At 34.1% G+C, this 21,176-nt stretch overlaps 2 protein-coding genes across 2 annotated transcripts in view; one reads left to right on the top strand and one right to left on the bottom strand.

Moving 5' to 3' along the window:
• Nucleotides 1-1,237, bottom strand: part of LOC128546210 (scavenger receptor cysteine-rich type 1 protein M160-like) — a 76,038-nt gene extending 74,801 nt beyond the window's left edge. The window contains exon 1 of the mRNA XM_053523783.1: nt 1,113-1,237. Coding sequence (XP_053379758.1) covers nt 1,113-1,173 — 61 coding nt within the window. The 5' untranslated portion in view covers nt 1,174-1,237. The remainder of the gene's footprint in view (nt 1-1,112) is intronic.
• A 190-nt stretch (nt 1,238-1,427) lies between these two features.
• LOC123563032 (uncharacterized) lies at nt 1,428-20,888 on the top strand. The gene is made up of 20 exons (XM_053523764.1): nt 1,428-1,458; nt 1,794-2,027; nt 4,027-4,185; nt 4,440-4,454; nt 4,674-4,982; nt 5,181-5,465; nt 5,626-5,864; nt 6,726-6,812; nt 7,258-7,411; nt 12,315-12,502; nt 13,700-13,788; nt 14,771-14,840; nt 15,093-15,269; nt 15,659-15,885; nt 16,234-16,489; nt 16,654-16,719; nt 17,085-17,240; nt 17,389-17,671; nt 19,925-20,111; nt 20,756-20,888. Exons 1-19 carry the CDS (start codon nt 1,428-1,430, stop codon nt 20,086-20,088), a joined length of 3,189 nt encoding a protein of 1,062 aa, XP_053379739.1. The 3' UTR covers nt 20,089-20,111; nt 20,756-20,888.
• Nucleotides 20,889-21,176: the final 288 nt, after the last annotated feature.

The raw sequence follows: 21,176 nt of genomic DNA, 5'->3' as shown, positions 1-21,176 counted from the left end.
CTTGATACAAGAAACACTTGAATCTCTCTCTATATAAGGCACTTTTACGATTGGCACTTGTATTTCCTTTCCAATGCGTTAAAGGCTATTTTACTTTATTATGCCTCACTTTTGTCTACAATGGTAAAATCCCATTACCCGAAAAAGAGATATTTTGACTATCAGAAACATTTTCAACCTTTTTGACACGTGACCTAGTGAAAGTGACTGTCAGGTCATGTGACAACACTGATATTTTGAATGTCATATAAGGGCAAATAACTGCTTCATTTTTTTTTTGCCAAATGATTGCCTCCCATGTACACAATGTCATATTGTAATGACGTCCATATTCAATGTGTACACAGGTGATTACCTCGCTAAAGGTGAAAATGTTGTATTAAATGAATTAAAAACTTTTTGTATGTGCTTAATTTTTTTTCGGTGTAATAAAAAAATATCATATGACAGCGTGTGCGGCATTGATATTGTCATCCCTCGAAACAGAATGTCACCACTCGGCTTTCGCCTTGGGTGACATTCTGCCCTCGGGTTGACAATATCAATGTCATACACGCTGCCATATGATATTTATATACTACCAGCTTCCGATATTAGTATATTTTGGTCACCATAAAATAAAAAGTACTTCAATGATTTTTTTTTTGTATTCTCGTACATGTAGAGTTGCTACATGTAGTGTAAAAGTATATGATTATTCATTACCCTGATACCAGTAACGAATACGAATTACTATAAAACTTTTACAAAGACGTACAGTAACTGCATTTCGTTATATTAACTTCCTTAACAATTCCAAAAGGTGTTAGAATGATACTCTTGTTCAGTAAATAATTTTAACGGAACCATGTAAATTCTTTCTTCTCTTTCTTAATTAAATATAGGCAAAATCTGTTAATGAAAATAATCATTTGATTTTTCCAACTCTTAAGTTTGTTTAATCGACACTTTACTCACTTTACTCTATCATATGTATATAAAGTATTATATCTTAATTCATTTTACGACTTGATATTTGGAAATTGTATATTTTGGTAGTTACTTGCGATGGAAAAACGTGGTAAATGTAAAGATCTTACAATAGTTCATGAAGAATAAAAAAATTGTCATACCTCCAGCCGCATAATCAAACAGCAGTAAAACACTAAAGGTAACAAGATTAAAAGCAACCATTTTTGAAAACAAAGCCTTCAGCCACACATTTTCTAACTTAATATTTGTAGAAGTACAAAATGTTGAAAACTGCAACTGCGCCGCAGTGTTATCTACTCTTCCTTTTTGATAAAATACAAGCAGGTGATTGGTTATTAAGGTAAAGTCACATGACACCTTAAATATCATTTTATCATCCGCATAAGAATTTGTCTTTTGAAAGGAAATTGCGTAATTTAGATGTAGCAAATAGACTGGATTGTAAGAATGGAAAAATGGTGATCATAGCATATTATGGTTTTTTAGGTAAACATATATTTTCATAATTCTTATTATTAGGGTAAATATTATGATGATAAAAATGATTAACATAATATAATTATATGTTTGATTTCTTGATATAGATATTGATAGTACATGTGCAGTTATCTTTTAAAGCTTCAGAGTGCAGCGCTTGCCTGTTTTACATAATTGTACTCTAGGTTAAACGCGATATTGTACTGCATACAATATTAACTATTTAGAACATGATTGTTAGAGCTGCCCGTGGTATGCACAGGACGAAATATGAAGGAAGTTAAGAAATTGCATACATATATATGAAACTGAATCATAGAGGTGAATACTTAAATGAATTTCAGCATATTTAGCGACAGCAAGAGCTGTTATAACAGCTGGGTTATCGGATCCGTGTTTGTCTGGTGTTTACCGAAACATCACTCATCTGAATGAGAGATATACCAGTCTGACAGGTGATTGTCCATACACTGATCACAGGATTGACAGAGCATGGTTTTATGCAGGAGTTGATCCTATTGTTACCTTCCCACCAAGCTATTGTGCGTGCGGGTACAAGTTTCCTATCTGGATGAACGGTATATTATCCGATTATGTTTTGTATGGTATTCACATATTTTGCATCCATGTATTATTTCCGTTTGAATAATTTCAAAGTAATGAAATAAAAACCAAGCATATATGGCCTAAGATAGAAAAATAGATCAAAGGTAATAATTTTTGACACTGAATATTATAGCCCGGCTACTTTGGATTTAAAATGACCGATTAACCTTTATTTAATTTCAATCGGTTTTATGACAGTACATGATTGTTATTATTCATACGATTGTAGTATTTATCTGCATAGTTAGATTAATCTTGATTTTTTACAAACTTATCAAAACCTGACCCATATTTTGACATGTTACTAAAATAAATTCTTAAAATCAAATGCTTTGAAAATATAATACTGTAGTGGGAGTAAATCCTTTGTAAGAGCATGTGTTTTTCCGTGGTTTGGTCGGAGGAAGAATGATAAATCTAATATAATGATCATACTGGATTTAACAGTTGTCATGAGTGTGTTCTGTGGCAGATAATTTATTGAATTTCGGAACCGCTCAAGCCAAATATAAAATATCATTCAAAATATTTCTTTGGCTATTATAATGATTTGGTAGCCATATCTCACAATTATATAATTACAGTAAAGCTGAAAATAAGAAGAAAAACATACTGAATCATGGAAATCGAACCTTATGGCTTGTTTTTCTCGGATCACCAACAGGTTCCCCTTTTTCAAAAGAGAGGCGTTTAAGATTCACAAACGTCCGCTGTTTTTGGTTATGTTAAGTAGGTAACTACTTCGTTATCTGTGTATGGCTGATTGCAAAGCAAATGTGGTTTAAGTATAGGAGAATTCACGACTAATTGTTCATTTGTGGAAAATAATACGAGAGATCAGTATACGCAGTTATGAGTGGTTTCACTGACTTTAACCATTTTCATAATCTTGTTTTGTTTCATAAACTAAATTTAATTGACTATAATAAAACGACAAAAGTATTTACTTTAGATAAAAACCCATGCAATTCACAAATACAGCTCTGTCAAATTTTTTTTAAACTTGGTATCGGTTGATTCATGACATGTAGCTCGGAAAAATAGTCCAAAAAAGTAATAATATTTAGACAGGAAATAAAAGAGGGTATTTCACAGCATCTATGAAAACCGAAGTCCGTAACGTCACTATTTACATATAAAATCACTTTAACGTTTAATGTGTCTCTGTAATCTAAACTTAATGATATGATTATGAATACATACTCAAGCATCGAGTTTAGTCTACACATTATATTAGACTAGATTCATAATTAATTATTATTTTGGAAACGATTTTGATAGAAGCACAGTATGTTATGCACAAGAATATCTGGGTGCGGTTAATACGACAATTTGATAATAAGGCTTTGTAAATAAATTTTTTGTTGTTGATAATTATCATTAAATCAATTACAGATTCGTGAAAAAGAATTAACAGTTATGGGGAAAAAAATGATCAGATAAGTGAGACATAATCAGATAGCGAAAAAAGGGAGAAATTTCGCTCGAAACATTTCACAGCATATAAAAACCGAAAAGCGTTGGATAACTATTTACACACAAGAATCACTTTAACGTTTGGTGTGTATATGACAAATCATATCTTATTGTGGATAATCATTATTAAACCAATTGCGGATTCTTAAAGAGTTAACAGCTAGTTATCAGTAACGACAGTAGAAAACGTCAGTGAAATAGTTTAAATGTAAATATAAGTAAGTAAGCAAATACCTTCTCTTTACTTCTTCAAGCAATGTTGTAAATATAAAATAGAGTAATTTTCGACAGCATCAAACGCCGATAGATATTATCAGCAACATTAACAAAATGTGTATTATGAAATTGATTAAAAGAAAGATGCCCTTCGTAGGTAACTAAGAGTACATTATATAAGCCCTTTTAATCCTTTATGAACATGTCTGTCAACCACATTCTTCTTGTCCAGTTGCCCAGCCAAACACGGACAATTTGCATGTGGATATACAAATACAGGTACATTGCCAAAGCCAGAAGATGGTATAGTAGATAGACAAGCATGTCTGAAATTCATGGAATCGTGCCATCAGAGCATACACATACAAATTAAGAACTGCGGAACATTCTTTGTTTATCACCTTACACCAGGACCAGACGACTCAGGATTTTGCTTCGGTATCATATTAGATATTCTTCATTTATAATTTAGTTTCAATTTGATAGAAACTTATATATTGTAATGAAAGGATTTCGTAACTTTGATCATTGTTGATATGTATTTTACTTATAATAAAAAAGTAGAATTTAACAACGGGTTTGATGATGTGTAAGTGTAGTGTTTTAATATACATTGTATTGTACAATCAGTAAGTATACTATTGCTAACAATTTGAGGAAACACTTCCAACTTACTTCTTTTTTATTTTCAGGAATTGACAAAGCAGGTAAGGTTAATGGTATACTTCGTATATATTTCATTTGTTTCGTTCGTAAAGATGAGTCACAAATTATTGACGTTATAGTAAATCTTAAATATGCAAATGTTCGTTAAATACTTTCTTATTTATATTTTACGAATATAATGGAAATATGCGCAAAATCACATAATTATACCATACAAAAGAATGTAAAGTGGTTATACTGAATATTTTATCTAACTTAAGAACCACCACAGACCACCCCGGGAGAACATGTTGAGAACATTGTTAACGCCACACTTATGATTCAGCAAGGAAGTATAACGTCCAGCAGTTTCATCACTACAATCAACATTACGTCTGATGATGATCATGTCAATGTCACAGCTGCATTACTTCTTACAAATGGGTCTGTGGTTCAGACTGTAAATGTTGATGTACCATTTTACCTTCATACATGGAAACCTCTCCTCCCTACCACAAATTACACAGTACAACTGTCTACATTTAGGAACGAGCGAAAGATGATACTTGCCACAGTATGGACTGTCACAAGTTAGTGATTATCAGTTTGTCCCGTGATAATAAAAATCGTTAAATGTAAGAAGATATACCGAAGATATAGCAAGGCATTCCATTTAACTAACAACATTCCAATTTTTTGCTATGTTAAATTACAACTTAGATAACCTACTCACATGTTGTACTGTAATGACATGATTGCTTTAGTTTATATTTTAAATATCGTTTCAGAAATACCTTATCGACCAGCCGCGGTTAGCATTGATACACAACTGGCAACCATTACAACTCATAGCCTAGAGATCAAAATAACTTTTGACAGTGGAAGCGAAAATGTGACAGCTAGCGGAACTCTTTTTCTGCAAAATGGCAGTGTGGTTAGTTCATTTACAGTAGACAAACCATCGCTGTCCCAAAGGTTTCAAGGTTTGTCTAGTGGGACCAAGTACATTGTTGCAGTGCATACATATCGACATGGGGAACTCGTTGAACTTGGTCGAGACTGGACGTTCACACGTAAGTAAATAGCACGCTACACTTATCTTAGATGCACAACGAAAATAAATCTGAATAAATTAGTATAATTGTCGAGTTACTTATGATACCAATTTTGATATTTATATTTGAAGTCAAGAATTTGTTGAAATACATACAATAATATGTTATATAAATTTAGAACCTGGAATGGAACCCTTTCTAGGACCAAGGTCGGCAGGTGATAAAGTATTAAGCTCTACAAGCTTTCGTTGCAAGTTTCATTCTTCACCAGATGTTATATATAAAGTACGTTGGTACGTTCAGCGAACTGAAAGAAATTTCACCATAGAAAAGGGAGGGGACAGCAAACATGGACTTCAAGAGCTATCTTTAACAGAAGAGGATCTCCTCAAGAATCATATCACTCTTCCGTTTTATGTAAATATCAATATTACGTACCAACAAATAACCTACATACATGTAGAGCAAAATCTATCTCGGGTTATTCTGCAATAAACCACGCGCGTGCAATGACGTCACCCGATCCAGTTGCGTAGCACGGTCGTAAAAAGTAGTTATATCATTTTCTAACACCGTTGAAACTAGTATGACGTGTTAGAATCGAAATAACAAATTCCCAAGTGTGATTTGTCGTAGAATAATCAGAGTTTTTCGTTCTTATGCGAAACAATATATCACACAGGCCTACGACCTTTGTGATATATTCTTACGCATAAGAACTTAAAACACGGGTTATTCTACGATAAACCACGTTTGGGAACTTATTATTTCTTAAATATTGACGACAGAAACTCATATCGTGGCGTGACGTCATTTGATTGCGCGCTCTCCGCGGCAGAACTCGTGCATATTTCTCGATACAAAGCTAAATCCTAGAATAATTAACAAATTTGCTTATCACTTGACACCACGGCTTGGGATTTGTATTAACTCTTTTTCCAGTGAATTAGAAATGACTGTCACATTTCTGTCTACAAAAATCAGATGTTTATTTTATAAGACATAAGTCTAAAGCTTAAAATCGTCTTGTCCTCTAAATTGGTTAGAATATGCAATTTAACAAATGATATTTTTAACATGGATAATATGAATTCATTACAAACAAATGATATTTTTAACATGGATAATATGAATTCATTACAAACAAATAACATTTCAACATATCTAAGTTTTAAAGGTTTATTTTTCTTTCCTGTAATCTGATTAAACAGTTTGGCAATTTGAAGAGGAGAAGTCATCAAAAGACACATTTTGAAATAAGTTATTCTCATACTATAGGTTTCTTGTGCTATAGCGGAACAACCAGGCACAACGCAGAAAACAAGCTTATCTGTGTCATCTGACCGTGTTTTTGCTGGTATTAAGGTACATATTATAGTTATGTTTAATTTTATTATTATTACATTTGTACTATAATTATTATCATTATAATAACAATATTAATTACTATTATTGTTATTATCATCATCATTATTATGATCGTCAAAGTAGTATGTATTTTTGAGTGCATATATAGGATAATCCTTATCGCACCTATACGATCATATTTAGCGATGCGTGCTTTTCAAATACCATGTAGCAGGATCAAGAGACTACTATTACAGTCACATCTGTTACTACGATAACTTGATCACCTGACTTTATGCATAAAAAGTTTCATGTCCTAATGAAACATTTGTAGATATATAAACATATAAATAATAATTACTGGAATTGTATTGATAAAATATACAAATAAGTCATTGTGATCAAAACAAAGTAATTTTAATTTGCCGATGCTTTGATAACAATTTGTTTCTTATTGAACTAGTTACTAACACCCGAAATAACTATGCACAGGGACGAAACAGCAGTAATTCGATTTACACCTACAGTTCCATTTGGATGCTACAGCCCACAGATCATTACAAACACCTGCAACTTAACAATGGCTGTCTCTATACCCGTCAGTAAAAAGTGTACAGGTATATCGTTTCATGAGAATTTGAAAATATATATCAGCGTTTTCCCATGCGTTTATTAATGGTAGGTGTTTTATTTACTAGAATATTTATTGTTATTGTTTTAAGGTATTTATGTTTTACTGTGTTAAATTCAATTTCTGCACTTACATTGGCCTATACAGGTCAGGATACGTCCTTTTCACCCTGGCATACGGTCATTTCAACTTCCACCGTATAGGGAAATAAGGAGACGTGTACTCTTAAATTCTGTGTAATGATAAGCTATGGCCAATCTGCGGTTCACGTACACATCAAACACATACAATGTTTAAAGCGACTTACCTACACATCGTGGTGTCAGATTTTAAAAATTCAAACTGTTGATGTGTTCATGCATATTCGATGTTCCAACAATGTATTTTCGTTGTATTTCTAATAAATTTTAGATGTGTTTCCCGGTTTATAAAAACAAGAGGGCCATGATGGTCCTATATCGCTCACCTGTTATCATTGCACTTGAGGACAAGAAGGTCCTCACAAAAAATATCTAAATCCAAAGGACAGGAACAACAAAGGGAAGAATTTAAACAAAACAAAAATTCTTATAAGGTATAGATGTGTCAAAATACACCTAAAAATTGGAGGTACCATCCATGTTGTACCACAGAAACGTGGTCTCGGTTTTTTCCTACGGCCAATAATAAAAATGTTACTAAAATAAGCTATTTATAGTAATGAAAAAGGGAAGTAATTAAAAACAATATATATTTTTAGTGAACAAAAGAAAGATCTGCCAAATAAATCTGTTGACATAAATGAAATTTCAGATCAGTATCTTCATTAGTTACGGAGATATACCCATTTTAATTTGAAATAAAGGGAGGTAATTTGACATAAAATCAGTTCATAGTTATCTACCCTGATTGTCTCACTCCAACTAATAACAATAATGAAATTTCAAATACGTCCTATAAGTACTTACTGATATAAATCCATTTTGATTACAATCAGGGGAGGTAATCAGATATAAAATAACTCTGGAACCTACGATTGGATCTGATTTGTCATGGAATCCAAGATTTATTGTTGTTGAAGACATTTTGGACATTTGTATCAAATAAAACCATAAATGAAGTCTCTATATGGCTGCAAAAGCCAAAACAGCCAATTCTGGACCTTTAAGGGGCCATAACTCCGGAACCCATGACGGAATCTGGCCAGTTCAAGAAAGGAAGCAAGATCTTGTGATGATACAAGTTGTGTGCAAGTTTGGTTAAAATCAAATCATAAATGAAGCTGCTATTGTGCACACAAGGTCAAAATAGCTAGTTTTGGCCCTTTCAGGGGCCATAACTCTGGAACCAATCATGGGATCTGGCCGGTTTAAGAAAGGAACCGAGATCTTATGGTGACACAAGTTTTGTGCAAGTTTGATTAAATTAAAATTATAAATGAAGCTGCTATTGTGCAGACAAGGTCAAAATAGCTAATTCTGGACATTCCAGGGGCCATAACTCTGGAACCCATGAAGAAATCTTGCCAGTTTAAGAAAGGAACCAAGATCTTATGGTGATACAAGTTGTGTGCAAGTTTGGTTAAAATAAAATCATAAATGAAGCTGCTATTGTGCAGACAATGTCAAAATAGCTTATTCTGGCCCTTTCAGGGGCCATAACTCTGGAACCCATGATGGAATCTCCCCAGTTCAAGAAAGGAACCAAGATCGTATGGTGATACAAGTTGTGTACCAGTTTGGTAAAAATCGAATCACAAATAAATCTGCTATTGTGCAGACAAGGTCAAAATAGCTAATTTTGGCCCTTTCAGGGGCCATAACTCTGGAACCCATAATGGGATCTGGCCAGTTCAAGAAAGGAACGATGATGTTATGGTGATACAAGTTGTGTGCAAGTTTGGTTAAAATAAAATCATAAATGAAACCACTATTGTGCAGACAAGAAATTGTTGACGCACGGACGGACGGACGGACGCACGTTCTAACGAAACGGTCTTTATGTGACTCCCCCATTGTTCTCTCTATTGTTCTAACAGTCACATAAAAAGAAAAATAGTCACATAAACAGAACGGAATGAATGACATCAAAGAGAAAGTACCGTTATGAAGTCACTTAACCATCATTTCGCGGGCACGGACGCACGGACTGACGACGGACGACGGACGAAGGGTGATCACAAAAGCTCACCTTGTCACTATGTGACAGGTGAGCTAAAAAAAACGAAAAAAAAAAAAGATAATTCCCGCCAGCAAGCACTTGCAAGCAACACGTGACAGTGAGCTGATACTTATAGAGCGCACACCTATATATATAGGTAGCACAACACTTTGACGTTTTGAAATACAAACAAACAAAACAATAATATAAAACGAAGTCAGTACATTTAGTACGTGTACGATGCAGTCAGTGATTTCTCGTTAACCGAGCAGTTATGGTATTCGTATTATACTTTTTCGCCGTGAGTTCGATTCCCAGACCCGTTCAATCATTTTTATCTTTAAAACTGCATCTAATATGATTCAATGAAGACAAACGATTAAGTAAATCTAGTTCTAACGTGTTCACTAAAATTATATATGTCACAATTGACTCGTAATTAAATTCAAATATACATGTACTCCACATTAAATACGATCTAGTGTTTGTAAACTTTCCTTTGGTATTTTTACAGCGGTACAGGTTAGTTTTATAAGTTTTATATCCATCTTACATTTCATTGTAATAAAAGCATTGCCCGGATTGATTTAAAGATACTGCCAATTTCATAAGAAACAAAACAACAAATTAGAAACCGCTCGGCAAATGAGAAATCACTGACTAAATCATAAACTTAGTGTACTGAATTAATTCTATATTATTGTTTTGTATTCACTTCCAAACGCCATAATACTGTGCGCTACCTATAGTTAGAAATATACTCTAACATTTTATCTTTTTTGAGGTCAGCGATGTTTTTTTTTTCGTTTAATATGGAACGGTCCGCTGTTAAGGTAATGCTATTCAGTACGATGTTACGGTGGATCTTACATAAAAAAAGCAGAGTAAATCATGCTTATTTCCCTAATCGGTGGACGAGTCTATAAATTACGGTGTTCCGTTAGGACAATCGTGACTTTTTATTTGAAACTAAACCGCCATGCACGATGGTACGATGACGAAAATGCGATGACGCGATGGCACGATGATGAAACAACGATGGTACGATGGTGAAAACGCGGTGGCACGATGATGAAATCGCGATGGTACGATGGTGAAATGTCGATGTAATATCGCGTTTTCATCATCGTACCATCGCGTTTTCACCATCGTGCCATCGCGTTTTCATCATCGTACCATCGCATTATCACCATCGCACCATTGCGTTTTCACCATCGTACCATCGCGTTATCACCATCGTACCATCGCATTATCACCATCGTACCATCGCCTTCCAGTGGTCATGCGCAGTGATACCGTATATGTATCAGTAATACAGGCTTGTTAAATCTCATTTTCACATTGCACTATGTGCCTTCAACATCCTAACAAGAATAACTATTACATCCGGCTTTTTATTTACCTTCATGCATACATAAATACAAAGGACGTGGCCTTGAAGATTTTACACAGTTTTAATGACTTGAGCACTGAACATTTTGAAAAACATTTTGCAAAACAGCAGAATCTAAATGGTAAATTTCTTCTCAAAAAATACATCAGATACATTCATCTATTGTTGACAAATATTCAAGTGTACGGAACTACGCATTTCTAACCGGAAGGCGATGGTACGATGGTGAAAACGCGATGGTACGATGGTGATAACGCGATGGCACGATGGTGAAAACGCGATGGTACGATGGTGAAAACGCGATGGCATGATGGTGAAAACGCTATGGTACGATGATGAAAACTCGATGGCACGATGGTACAATGGTGAAAACGCGATGGTACGATGGTGAAACCGCGATGGTACGATGGTGAAAACGCGATGGCACGATGGTGATAATGCAATGGCACGATAGTGAAAACGCGATGGTACGATAGTGATAACGCGGTGACACGATGGTGAAAACGCGATGACACGATGGTACGATGATGAAAACGCGATGGCACGATGGTGCGATGGTACGATGATGAAAACGCGATATTACATCGACATTTCACCATCGTACTATCGCACCATCGCGATTTCATCATCGTGCTATCGCGTTTTCACCATCGTACCATCGTTGTTTCATCATCGTGCCATCGTGCCATCACGCCATCGCGTTTTCGTCATCGTACCATCGTGCATCGGGGTTTAGTTTCAAATAAAAAGTCACGGTTGTCCAAACGGAACACCGTAATAAATGTAACACTCAAACAGCATGCACAGTTATGGTTTGCTGCCCAGATGATGATAGCGTCTAAAATAAACAGTACTCTCGCGTCTCGCTCTATATTTATCAATGTTTACAAAAAATAAAGCGTTGCAACGGTTTATAACAGTTCATGAGAAAAACTGCACAACTTGAATGTTCCAGTAATTCTGGGAACTATGAACTGGTCAATCATTATGTTTCATGAAAATATATGAAACAGTGGCGGCAATTTGCCTTTCGGTGATAGATTATTTCACAAATCACAAATCACCATGTGTGGGTTAGTCGTTTTAAATCAAATTGTACTTTCCAATTCAGAAAATAAATACCCATTCTTTTACTTTGAAGGCGGTGTTTCCACACCAGTATAATTTGAATTCAGTGATAGTTTTCCAAAAATAGAATTTCTTTTTGAACATATTTGAATAAATGAATATTAAAAAAGTGTATTTAAGCTACATATCCGCCTAAAACGTGACAGAAACAGGAAAAAGTATACAACATATGATATGGCTTCTGGCTCTATAACACAACGTATAAACTATTTTCAAATCTCAACTTCAGGAATTTCAACCAGAAAATGTACCATCAGTGTATCGGGGGACGCTGATAGTGAAAATGGTTTTCAAATACAAGCTGCTGAAGACGGACAATACGGAGTGCCGGAGCAGACAACGTACAAAGTCTTTTTAAGAACGGTCAATCTGAAAAACAATACAATATGGAGTGGTTACATACTACCAGCTGTAAAGGTTAGCGTGGAAAATAGTTCTGTTGCACTGTAGCTATGCTTTCATCCGCAATAATTGTACGGTTTTATGTGCTTGAAAAACAACCATACATATTCATCACTATCTTTGCGTTTATTATATGCATTAAACATCTTATGTACCTAGGAAAGTGCAGTAATAACTTGATCGTAAAATTGCTACATGTATTGCATTTACTGTACATGGTAAATTAATACTCAACAACTGTTCTAAATCCACACCTGGCTTTTTGTTTTGTGCCAAATTTGCACAAGTTTGAATGAAAATTGGGCACATCTTTAATGATCAGTTAAGTTAAATAAAACATAACAAGGATATCAATAGTACGTTTATTTGTTGAGCCATGACAGTTGCAATGAGGTAACCAATATGAATTTAGTGCTCGTCTATATGCGGTATGTAGTGCTATCAATGGGATTAAACAATTTTACGGCCAATATTACAATCTTCAAGGGACAGAAATTGATCTTATCCAGACATAGGATAATATTCTGCAAGTGTGCATTTATTAGATTATCATATCTGTATTGAGAAATATGCACGAATTCTACAATACCGAGTTTGCGCTACAGTAGCGGTGCAATATTAATTCGCGAAAACACGAGTGCAAATTTCTCGATGCAAAGCTAATCATCATGTTGTAGCATATACATTTTTACTCATAAATTCATTTACCTATTGCTTGTTTACTGAGAAAAGTTGATAATTATTGAGGTAAATGCACTTCTTGATTCCAGGTCATCCCTTTATGTGGTGTCATTAGTGACGTCACAAACCTGATATGAAATTAACATGTTGATATTGAAAATATTGACGTATGTTCCATTTCACGTAAACAGAGTTCAGCATTCAGTATATAATAATTTTAATTACATCAAATTCATATGTTCAAAGTGTACTGTTGTGATTTGGAATTTACTAATTATGTGACTTTTGATTTAAGAATTATCTCACTGTTATCCTTTAGGTTAAATTAGTTTACTTTAGACTATTATCGTTGTTATGTTTTATTATAATGAAATGATAATTAATATTAAGCACAAATTCAATTCAATTCTGTCAATATTTGGCAGAGTAAAAAAGAAGCAAGTTAGAAATGGTGTTGAGTGTAGATTTATTGCTGTATATCAACCATTATCGTGTTGGTATTGTTTGTATTATAAACTGTTGAAAATGCAGGTAAAGGTCAGACCAGAAATGAAAACATACTGGAGAGGTAAAAGATGTGAAGCTTTGAACGATCCACACATGTATACATTCGATGGAGAGTGAGTATTTACTCTTCGCGATATAAAGTCGTTATCTTTTCACTGGTTTAAATTATCTATTGAAGAAGCTTCCTATATCCAACTTAACTGCCGAAACTGTTAGGTATTATTATTTGGTTTGTTAATGAACCTCAGCGGAAATTTGTGGGTCAGTTTATAATGAAGGTGTGTGTGTGTGGCGGGGGGGGGGGGGCCTAGGCGTTAGACGAGTCCATATATTTATCATACTGACCCAACAAACCCTATAATGGACCCTCAACAAAAATAAAGGGGTCACCACATCTAAAAAAAAGTATCTTACTGAAGGTAAAACAAGAGTAATTGCATCGTCTTTATGCGCAGCGTGATAAGAGTAACGATTATCTGTTTTTTGCAATACCACTTGAAGTAACAGCTAATTAAAACTAAACCATTCATCCAAAAAGTAATGACTTTTGTGGATAAATGATATGTTCTTGTTAACTGAAAGGTTTAAAGATGAACCTATTAACTGCACATATATCATGAACGACGGTATTGTGACTGATGTTGTGCATAAAGTGTTACAAGAGATAAGACTGAAAGGCAAAACAAATGAAAGTCAGATAAAATTTCTATTTTTTAGACTTTGCATGAACTTTGTTAACCTCTCATATTGGATTAGCTTCGATATTTTTCCCTACTATTGACAAGCATGACCTTACGTTTGATTCAGCTAATTGTTTTATTGAGTTCTGTCAGCGATTGTCAGCGATGTTGTATTGAATAAGAACTATATAGATGTGCTATTAAAAACATCTTTTCTGGAAAAAGGAAAGTGTTGTTATTGCAATATTTTTTCTACATAACGCATTTATTAACAGTAAAACCTTTATCTTCATTAAGTTGATTTCTGTATTAAAATTAACTTTTTATTCTTTTCCATATTCTACATGTAGTATGATTATAACATTAGTAAAATGGAATTTTAAATCACATATTGTCTTTAACATTTCAATTACAGACAGTACGAGCATCATGAAAGTTTCTCCGACGAGTATGTATTGTACGCTCACACTTGGTACCAAGCTAAGGTATTACATGTATTGTATTACAATGAAATACACTTATCTGGTTTCTTTTACGTTCAAAAGTAACACGGACATAGTTTACCTCACTTTTATGATGGACAATTTCAGTAGGTGAAAAATCACAGAAGATCTCTCTTGGTAATTGTCAAATCGTTCGAAACTGGCACATGATTATTTAACGTTTCCTTGGCAGTTGACAAGAAGAAGAAATTTATGACATATCTAGATGTTATGCTTGTCATTATATTCGTACAGGTTCATCATAAATTAGAACGGTGTAACTCGAACGCCATGTGTAACTGTGGAGTTGCTGTGCAGGCTGGTAGAGATATTTACGTGATAAGCACGTGCAATAATATCATGGAAATCGGATATAAACAATGTGATGATGGCGTTCTTCTTGTTAGACAAGAAACAGACTCTACTTATACGGTATATCACGTTGTATTAATAAAATTGTTTATCATAACATATCTTAAGGTGTGTACATATTGAGATAAGCAGAACAATTATTAAGCTGATAAATTGATAAAAATAGCAAAGATTTTCGCAACGTTTCTGACTTCCTTGTCTCCCTCAGATAAGAAAGATTAAGTCTATTTACATTACAAACTTTAGATTAACGTCTTTTGATATATCATCAAAACAAATTTACAAATTGTTGGGTTTTATCAATGTTTCAAGTGCCATTATAATCCTTTTAATTGATACACAGAAACCTACAATTCAACGATTATGTGAAAATTTGCACAATAAATGTTTAGAATGAAAATCATACTTTACGTGACTGCGTATGCTAGTAAGTTACGACTGATTTAAAGGTATATTTACCGTTTGGAACGTACATCAAAGCACGTCTGGACAAATCTCCATATTTCAACTCAGCTGGAAACATGATAGTTTCGGTGTCCGTATATCCTTCCGTTCACGATCAACATGGCCACAGCAGAGGGTTGTGTGGTTTACTTGATAACAACCGCACCAATGACTTCCACGACCGCACAGGAGAAATCACCTTAAATAGGACTGAGTTTATTCAGACTTGGAGGTTCGTTTAAATAAATATGTAGATCATATTTAGTATAAAATAAGGCACCAATTTATTAATTATACTGGCTTCATTGTCCATTGGTTTTAATAAATATACTTCAAAGAAAGCTAAGTATTTGCGAAGAAAAAATGTGTAAAATATGTGGACATTATAGCAATCTGACCTTCAAACAGATATGACATGAGGAGGTAATATGTTGTTCTAACAACGTTGTAGCTGCTACAAGCTTTAAAAAATCTTGATCTCAAATGACAAAATGCTATCTAAATTATATGAATGATATTGTAACTGGCTTTTTCATTTTATTGATCATGTTCTCTTAAACGGTCCGTTTTCATCGTTTAGAGTTTCAAAAGAGGAAAGTTTATTCAAAACAAGTGCTAAATCAACAGCCTTGTGGGTGCATCCTGCTTGCACATGCAGTGTATCCAGTGGTCAGATAACAACCAAGGATAAATGTCACCTAGGAGCAGATAACTCATGCGCAAAGGGAAGAACGGTCGGAGAGCAGACATGCAAACTCGCTGAAAAGACATCTATCGAGAGTACTGTTCCAGTTCTGGACCTGAGTAAAGATGGCAATCATAAAGATGGCGTAACTGTATGAATTGTTCAATACCTTTTCATTTGAATACTTGCAAATCGAACTCTTATTTTACCGTAACTGCTAAGTTGCCACATATTACCGAATTAAAACGAGTGTTTCTACTTTAGTATTGTCATATTTAATATTCAAGTTTGTTTTTCTTTTCTTTATATTTGAAGACCCCGAAAGGAATTAGAGTGACTAAAACAACGCCTACAACTAAGACGGAAGCACATGTTTCACAGGTTATCATAATTAAATAAATCAATGTTTTACCATTGCCAGTTCAAATGTCTTTATCAGTTTCAATAACACATCACGTAGCATTTTACATATTTTTCAGTTGAATAGAATATCTCCTGATCCTAATTGTTCAATTGCTTTGATTTCGGAAATTAAACAATTAGAGAATTCAACTTCTGTTACAATATATCTCATGTCTCAACAAGCTTTCATCAAAAGGAAACGGAGCAAGTAGTTTTAACAAATGTTTATGTTTTTAAATCAAACTTTATTATCCAGAGGATGATGTTCTCTGCAACATTGCATGGACACGTTTTGGATTGTGTTCGAACTTTATATAATACCATTTAAAATATTTCTATTATAGACAACAACATCTACCCCCCAAAAACAGTGGAATCACACTAAAGCTAAACGGTTTTGCACAAATTACATGAATAGTTCAAGAGCATTCCGTCTCTGTACACGGGTTCCCTACACTGACACCGAACGGGCTATTGATACATGTACACAGGATATTGTTGTAAGTTATTGATATTGTATTGTTACGTAATGTCGATTATATTTTTCGACTTTTGTCTTAGCAGACATGATTACTGTTACAGTGAGACAGTCCCTTATGTTTTAACATTATCTCATTATGCATTAATATACATTAATATTGCTTTCAGATAACGCAGACAACGGAGTGGCACAGGCTATCAAAACAATCTATGCAAGACTCGTGTATATCTGAAATACACAGAAACAAAACCGTTAGAGAAGATTTAGAACCCCAAAGGCAAATTATTTCTACAACTATGTTACCTAGTGGTCAACATATTGGTCAAGTTACAACACCTCACCCAACCGATGAAGTCAAAGATTCAAATCTAAATATTATTGAGATCGTAGACGCGATAGAAGAAATTGCCTGTCCAAATGAATGTTCAGATCACGGGATTTGCAAAAACGGTATACTTTTCCTTTCTTTTTTAAATCTAGTAAAAGAGTGTTCAAATGCTAATCTGATAACGGAATCTGAATATAATATCAAAATATTTACTCAATGGTTTGAAGAAACAAAACGGAACGTATTATGTGATAGCAACTGTGTTTCTCTGTTCGTCCGTCTTTCTGTCCGTCATATTTTTGTTCGGGGCATAACTTGTAAAAATATTCCAGTAAAATCAATACACATAGCATAAACGTAGATGGTGACGATTGACGTCATATTTCATGTCCGGGGTATAACCTAAGAAATGTTCAAAGTAAGCATATAAGTGTCTGATGATGAGACACTTTAAAGAGCGCATATACCGGGTCGACAAATTAAAGCTTAAGGTCACATGGGTAGATAGCGGAGCACAAAATTCGTGTATGCATATCAAAAGGCTGACTTGATGTTGCCAGAGGTTAACGCTGATGCCACGTTGGTGTGGATATTTACTGTCTTGTATGAATCGAGCAATAGCGTTTCAAATTTGATCTAATATTTCACTTAAAAGCAGAATAGTTCACTCTATCATCACTACCACTACCGTGTCCTAAATAAACTAACTTCTCCGCAAGACGTATTACCATTTCCGTGGGTGCATAAACAAAGGCACGTGGCACCTCCTGTTTTGGCGTCATACATGCGCGAAGATATCATGTTTGATCTAAACCTTACGATACAATATATAGTAGACTAAAAATAATACAGTACCGCACTGAAATTGTCTGCAGCAAAAGCTCATAAGGGGTATCATTTGATTAAATAGGTATCAATTACAAAGTGGTGTTGGACAGACTATAATGGTTCAGGCATATTGACAATACTAAAACTAACTACGTAATGATATAATGCCGAGCAAAAAATAGTCCATAAGCCTTCTTATTCATTTCTTGTGGTCAGTTTACATATTATATATGTACAAAAAACTTATACAAAACAAAACAGCAAAACATTAGTTTACCATGTACTGAATTCAGTAAAACAATGTTAAACATGCATTTGGCAAATTATGTCTTCATAAGTATGACATTTAACGACGTTATATAACTAAGAGACAAAGTAGCTTTAAGCTCATTCTTATCCACGAGTTTCGTCATAATCTCGAGATGAACTATGGCCCCTCTGCTGGTATGCGAGAAAGCATTTAACTACATGTCATTAGCGAAAAAGAAATGTTAATATAAATATGTTGTACATTCACAAACTTATAAGCAACAAATAATTAAAATTCATTACAATCGTAACACCTAACAACAAGGAATTATCCTTTGTGACTTGCCCTATCTTCAACTTGCCAAATTATTACAACTCAATGCATTTCAAATACTTAGTCGTTGTGCATTTGTTGATATTAAGGTTTTCCTTTCCAGGCATTTTGGTAACAATCGTTTATTGTCTTTTTGTAAAGCCTAAACAAAGAATGCATGTATTTATAGTTAGCGGGCGTGTTTGCTTCGGGCGTGATTTTTTTACTTCATTGACTTACTTTTATTCAAAAGATGGTGTCTTACTTCATAACTTTCTACAAGATATGTATATTCCGTCCTGGAAATAGGTCAAACCTAGCAATAGTTTAGACTGTACATTTAAGTAAATTTAAAAGGGAAGAATAGCTTGGTTATAAGCCAATCAAACAAATGAAGTTTGAAACCTCAGAATCCCTCTCTGCCCATTGTTCTCTCGTAAAGGGCAGATACTTTTTTTAAGGGTGGACCGTCTTCGCTTTTCATGTCATTGCACTCTATGTATCATTGTAGGTTTCATATACATCTGAGGATGTCTCTAAATTTAGTTTGGTGACATAATATATTAAAATAATGTAAATTTTGAGTTCTGATTAACCCGTGGCTAGAGGGCTTGGATTTTCGTCTATAAACTGAGCCTGAAACATGTTCATTTATGCCGTGTATGGCGACATGTGATTTCCATTTTTTCTATTCTGCATTTGTATACGGTTTGTGTAAAATGATATACATAACGGATTCCACAGATAACGATACCATATGTAACAAATTACAATGAAATATAGAATCTTATTTCTAAATTCGAATTTCAAAAAATCAAATATCGTCACTTTTGCTAATGGCGGATATCGTTTTATATAAATATAGAAGCGCACCCTTTAAGACAGAAATGCGTTTGTCGATCATATATACGTTTAATATATATCCTCTACTTTTACTTGTATGTTCATAACACTTTTGTTTATCAACTAAAAGTATATCATTTAGGCACCTGTAAATGTTATGTTGGATTTGGTGGTGATGAATGCTCCATTGACTTCAAAAGCCGCCATCTACTGCAAGTTTACTTCACGGAAGTACCTGCGATGAGAAAGAAGCAAAATGCACGCATGTGTTTATCTATGGAGGATTTTTTGCAAGTGAATCTGTGACTTGTCACATCACAACGTTTGAGGTAAGTACGTTCTATTCAATGGGTTAAAACGGTTATACATTTTGATCATTTATCCTTTTCCAATGAGCTATAAACCAACTATAGTCATGACACATACAATATTATGTGCTTTTAGTAATAGGTATGACAACTAGTATGTGTCTGTTTATGTAATCAATCTTAAATGCTATGAAACACATTCTTTGTGACGCCTTGTCATCATTTGCAATTTAAACGATCTACTCTCTTTTATAAGTGCATAGGTATATCAAAACAACTACATCTAATACATACTAGGAAAACCTAATCAAGATTTAGTATAATCTTGTACATCAATGTAATTTATGGGACCTTGATACGATTTTGGCACTGCCGCACTCGGTAAATTTATGATGTTGTTAACTTGAGGATGATTAAGTATACGTCAAGACTTAGTATTATTTATGCCATTATGATAATTCATGTAGTGCTTGAACATTACATTGAATTCTGCTATTCAAGTAGCAATGCTATTCCGGTAGCAAGACTATCACATGAAGAATGCATATGTAATACATATAACCATTCTAAACTTTAATGGGAGGAAAGAATGAATTGATCAAATAATGATTTTTTAATTTTTATTAAAACATAGTTTTACAAGATATGTTAATTCTATTTTGTAGACTCATTCCAATAAAGAGGGTCGGCTGAACATGGATGCATACGTAATACGAGGACAAGCACAATCGTTAATTGAAGTGATTTGTTCTCTTGTGTCGCCTATCAGAAGAAAACGATCTCTCCCTGACACCCAAGAAGTAGCATTGATGTCTTGCTACAGGGTTTCAGTGAGCAATGATGGTATACATCATGGGGCACCACTTGAAATGTGTGTTTACAATTCAAAATGTCAAACGTTGTCAAACAGCAGTAGCGGGATGCTTACAGCCAACATAAAGGTAACACATACACTATGTGAATTCGTCTTTGTGATTATATTTCCTTAGGGTCATATTTGAATTAATCATATAAATGTAACGAAGATATAACACACACTTATACATATACGACAAGATGCAACTACTAGTATTCTCTTTATTAATA

The sequence above is a fragment of the Mercenaria mercenaria genome, chromosome 2 (genome assembly GCF_021730395.1).
Source record: "Mercenaria mercenaria strain notata chromosome 2, MADL_Memer_1, whole genome shotgun sequence".
NCBI lineage: Eukaryota > Metazoa > Mollusca > Bivalvia > Venerida > Veneridae > Mercenaria > Mercenaria mercenaria.
The sequence above is the reverse complement of the archived record's forward strand: the minus strand, read 5'-3'. Positions and strand labels throughout refer to the sequence as shown.

Coding starts and splice junctions, on each gene's coding strand:
- LOC123563032 (XM_053523764.1), top strand. CDS start 1,428: ATGGTGATCATAGCATATTATGGTTTTTTAG. Junction 1,459..1,793: donor AGCATATTATGGTTTTTTAG/GTAAACATATAT, acceptor AATGAATTTCAG/CATATTTAGCGACAGCAAGA. Junction 15,270..15,658: donor AAACAGACTCTACTTATACG/GTATATCACGTT, acceptor ACTGATTTAAAG/GTATATTTACCGTTTGGAAC.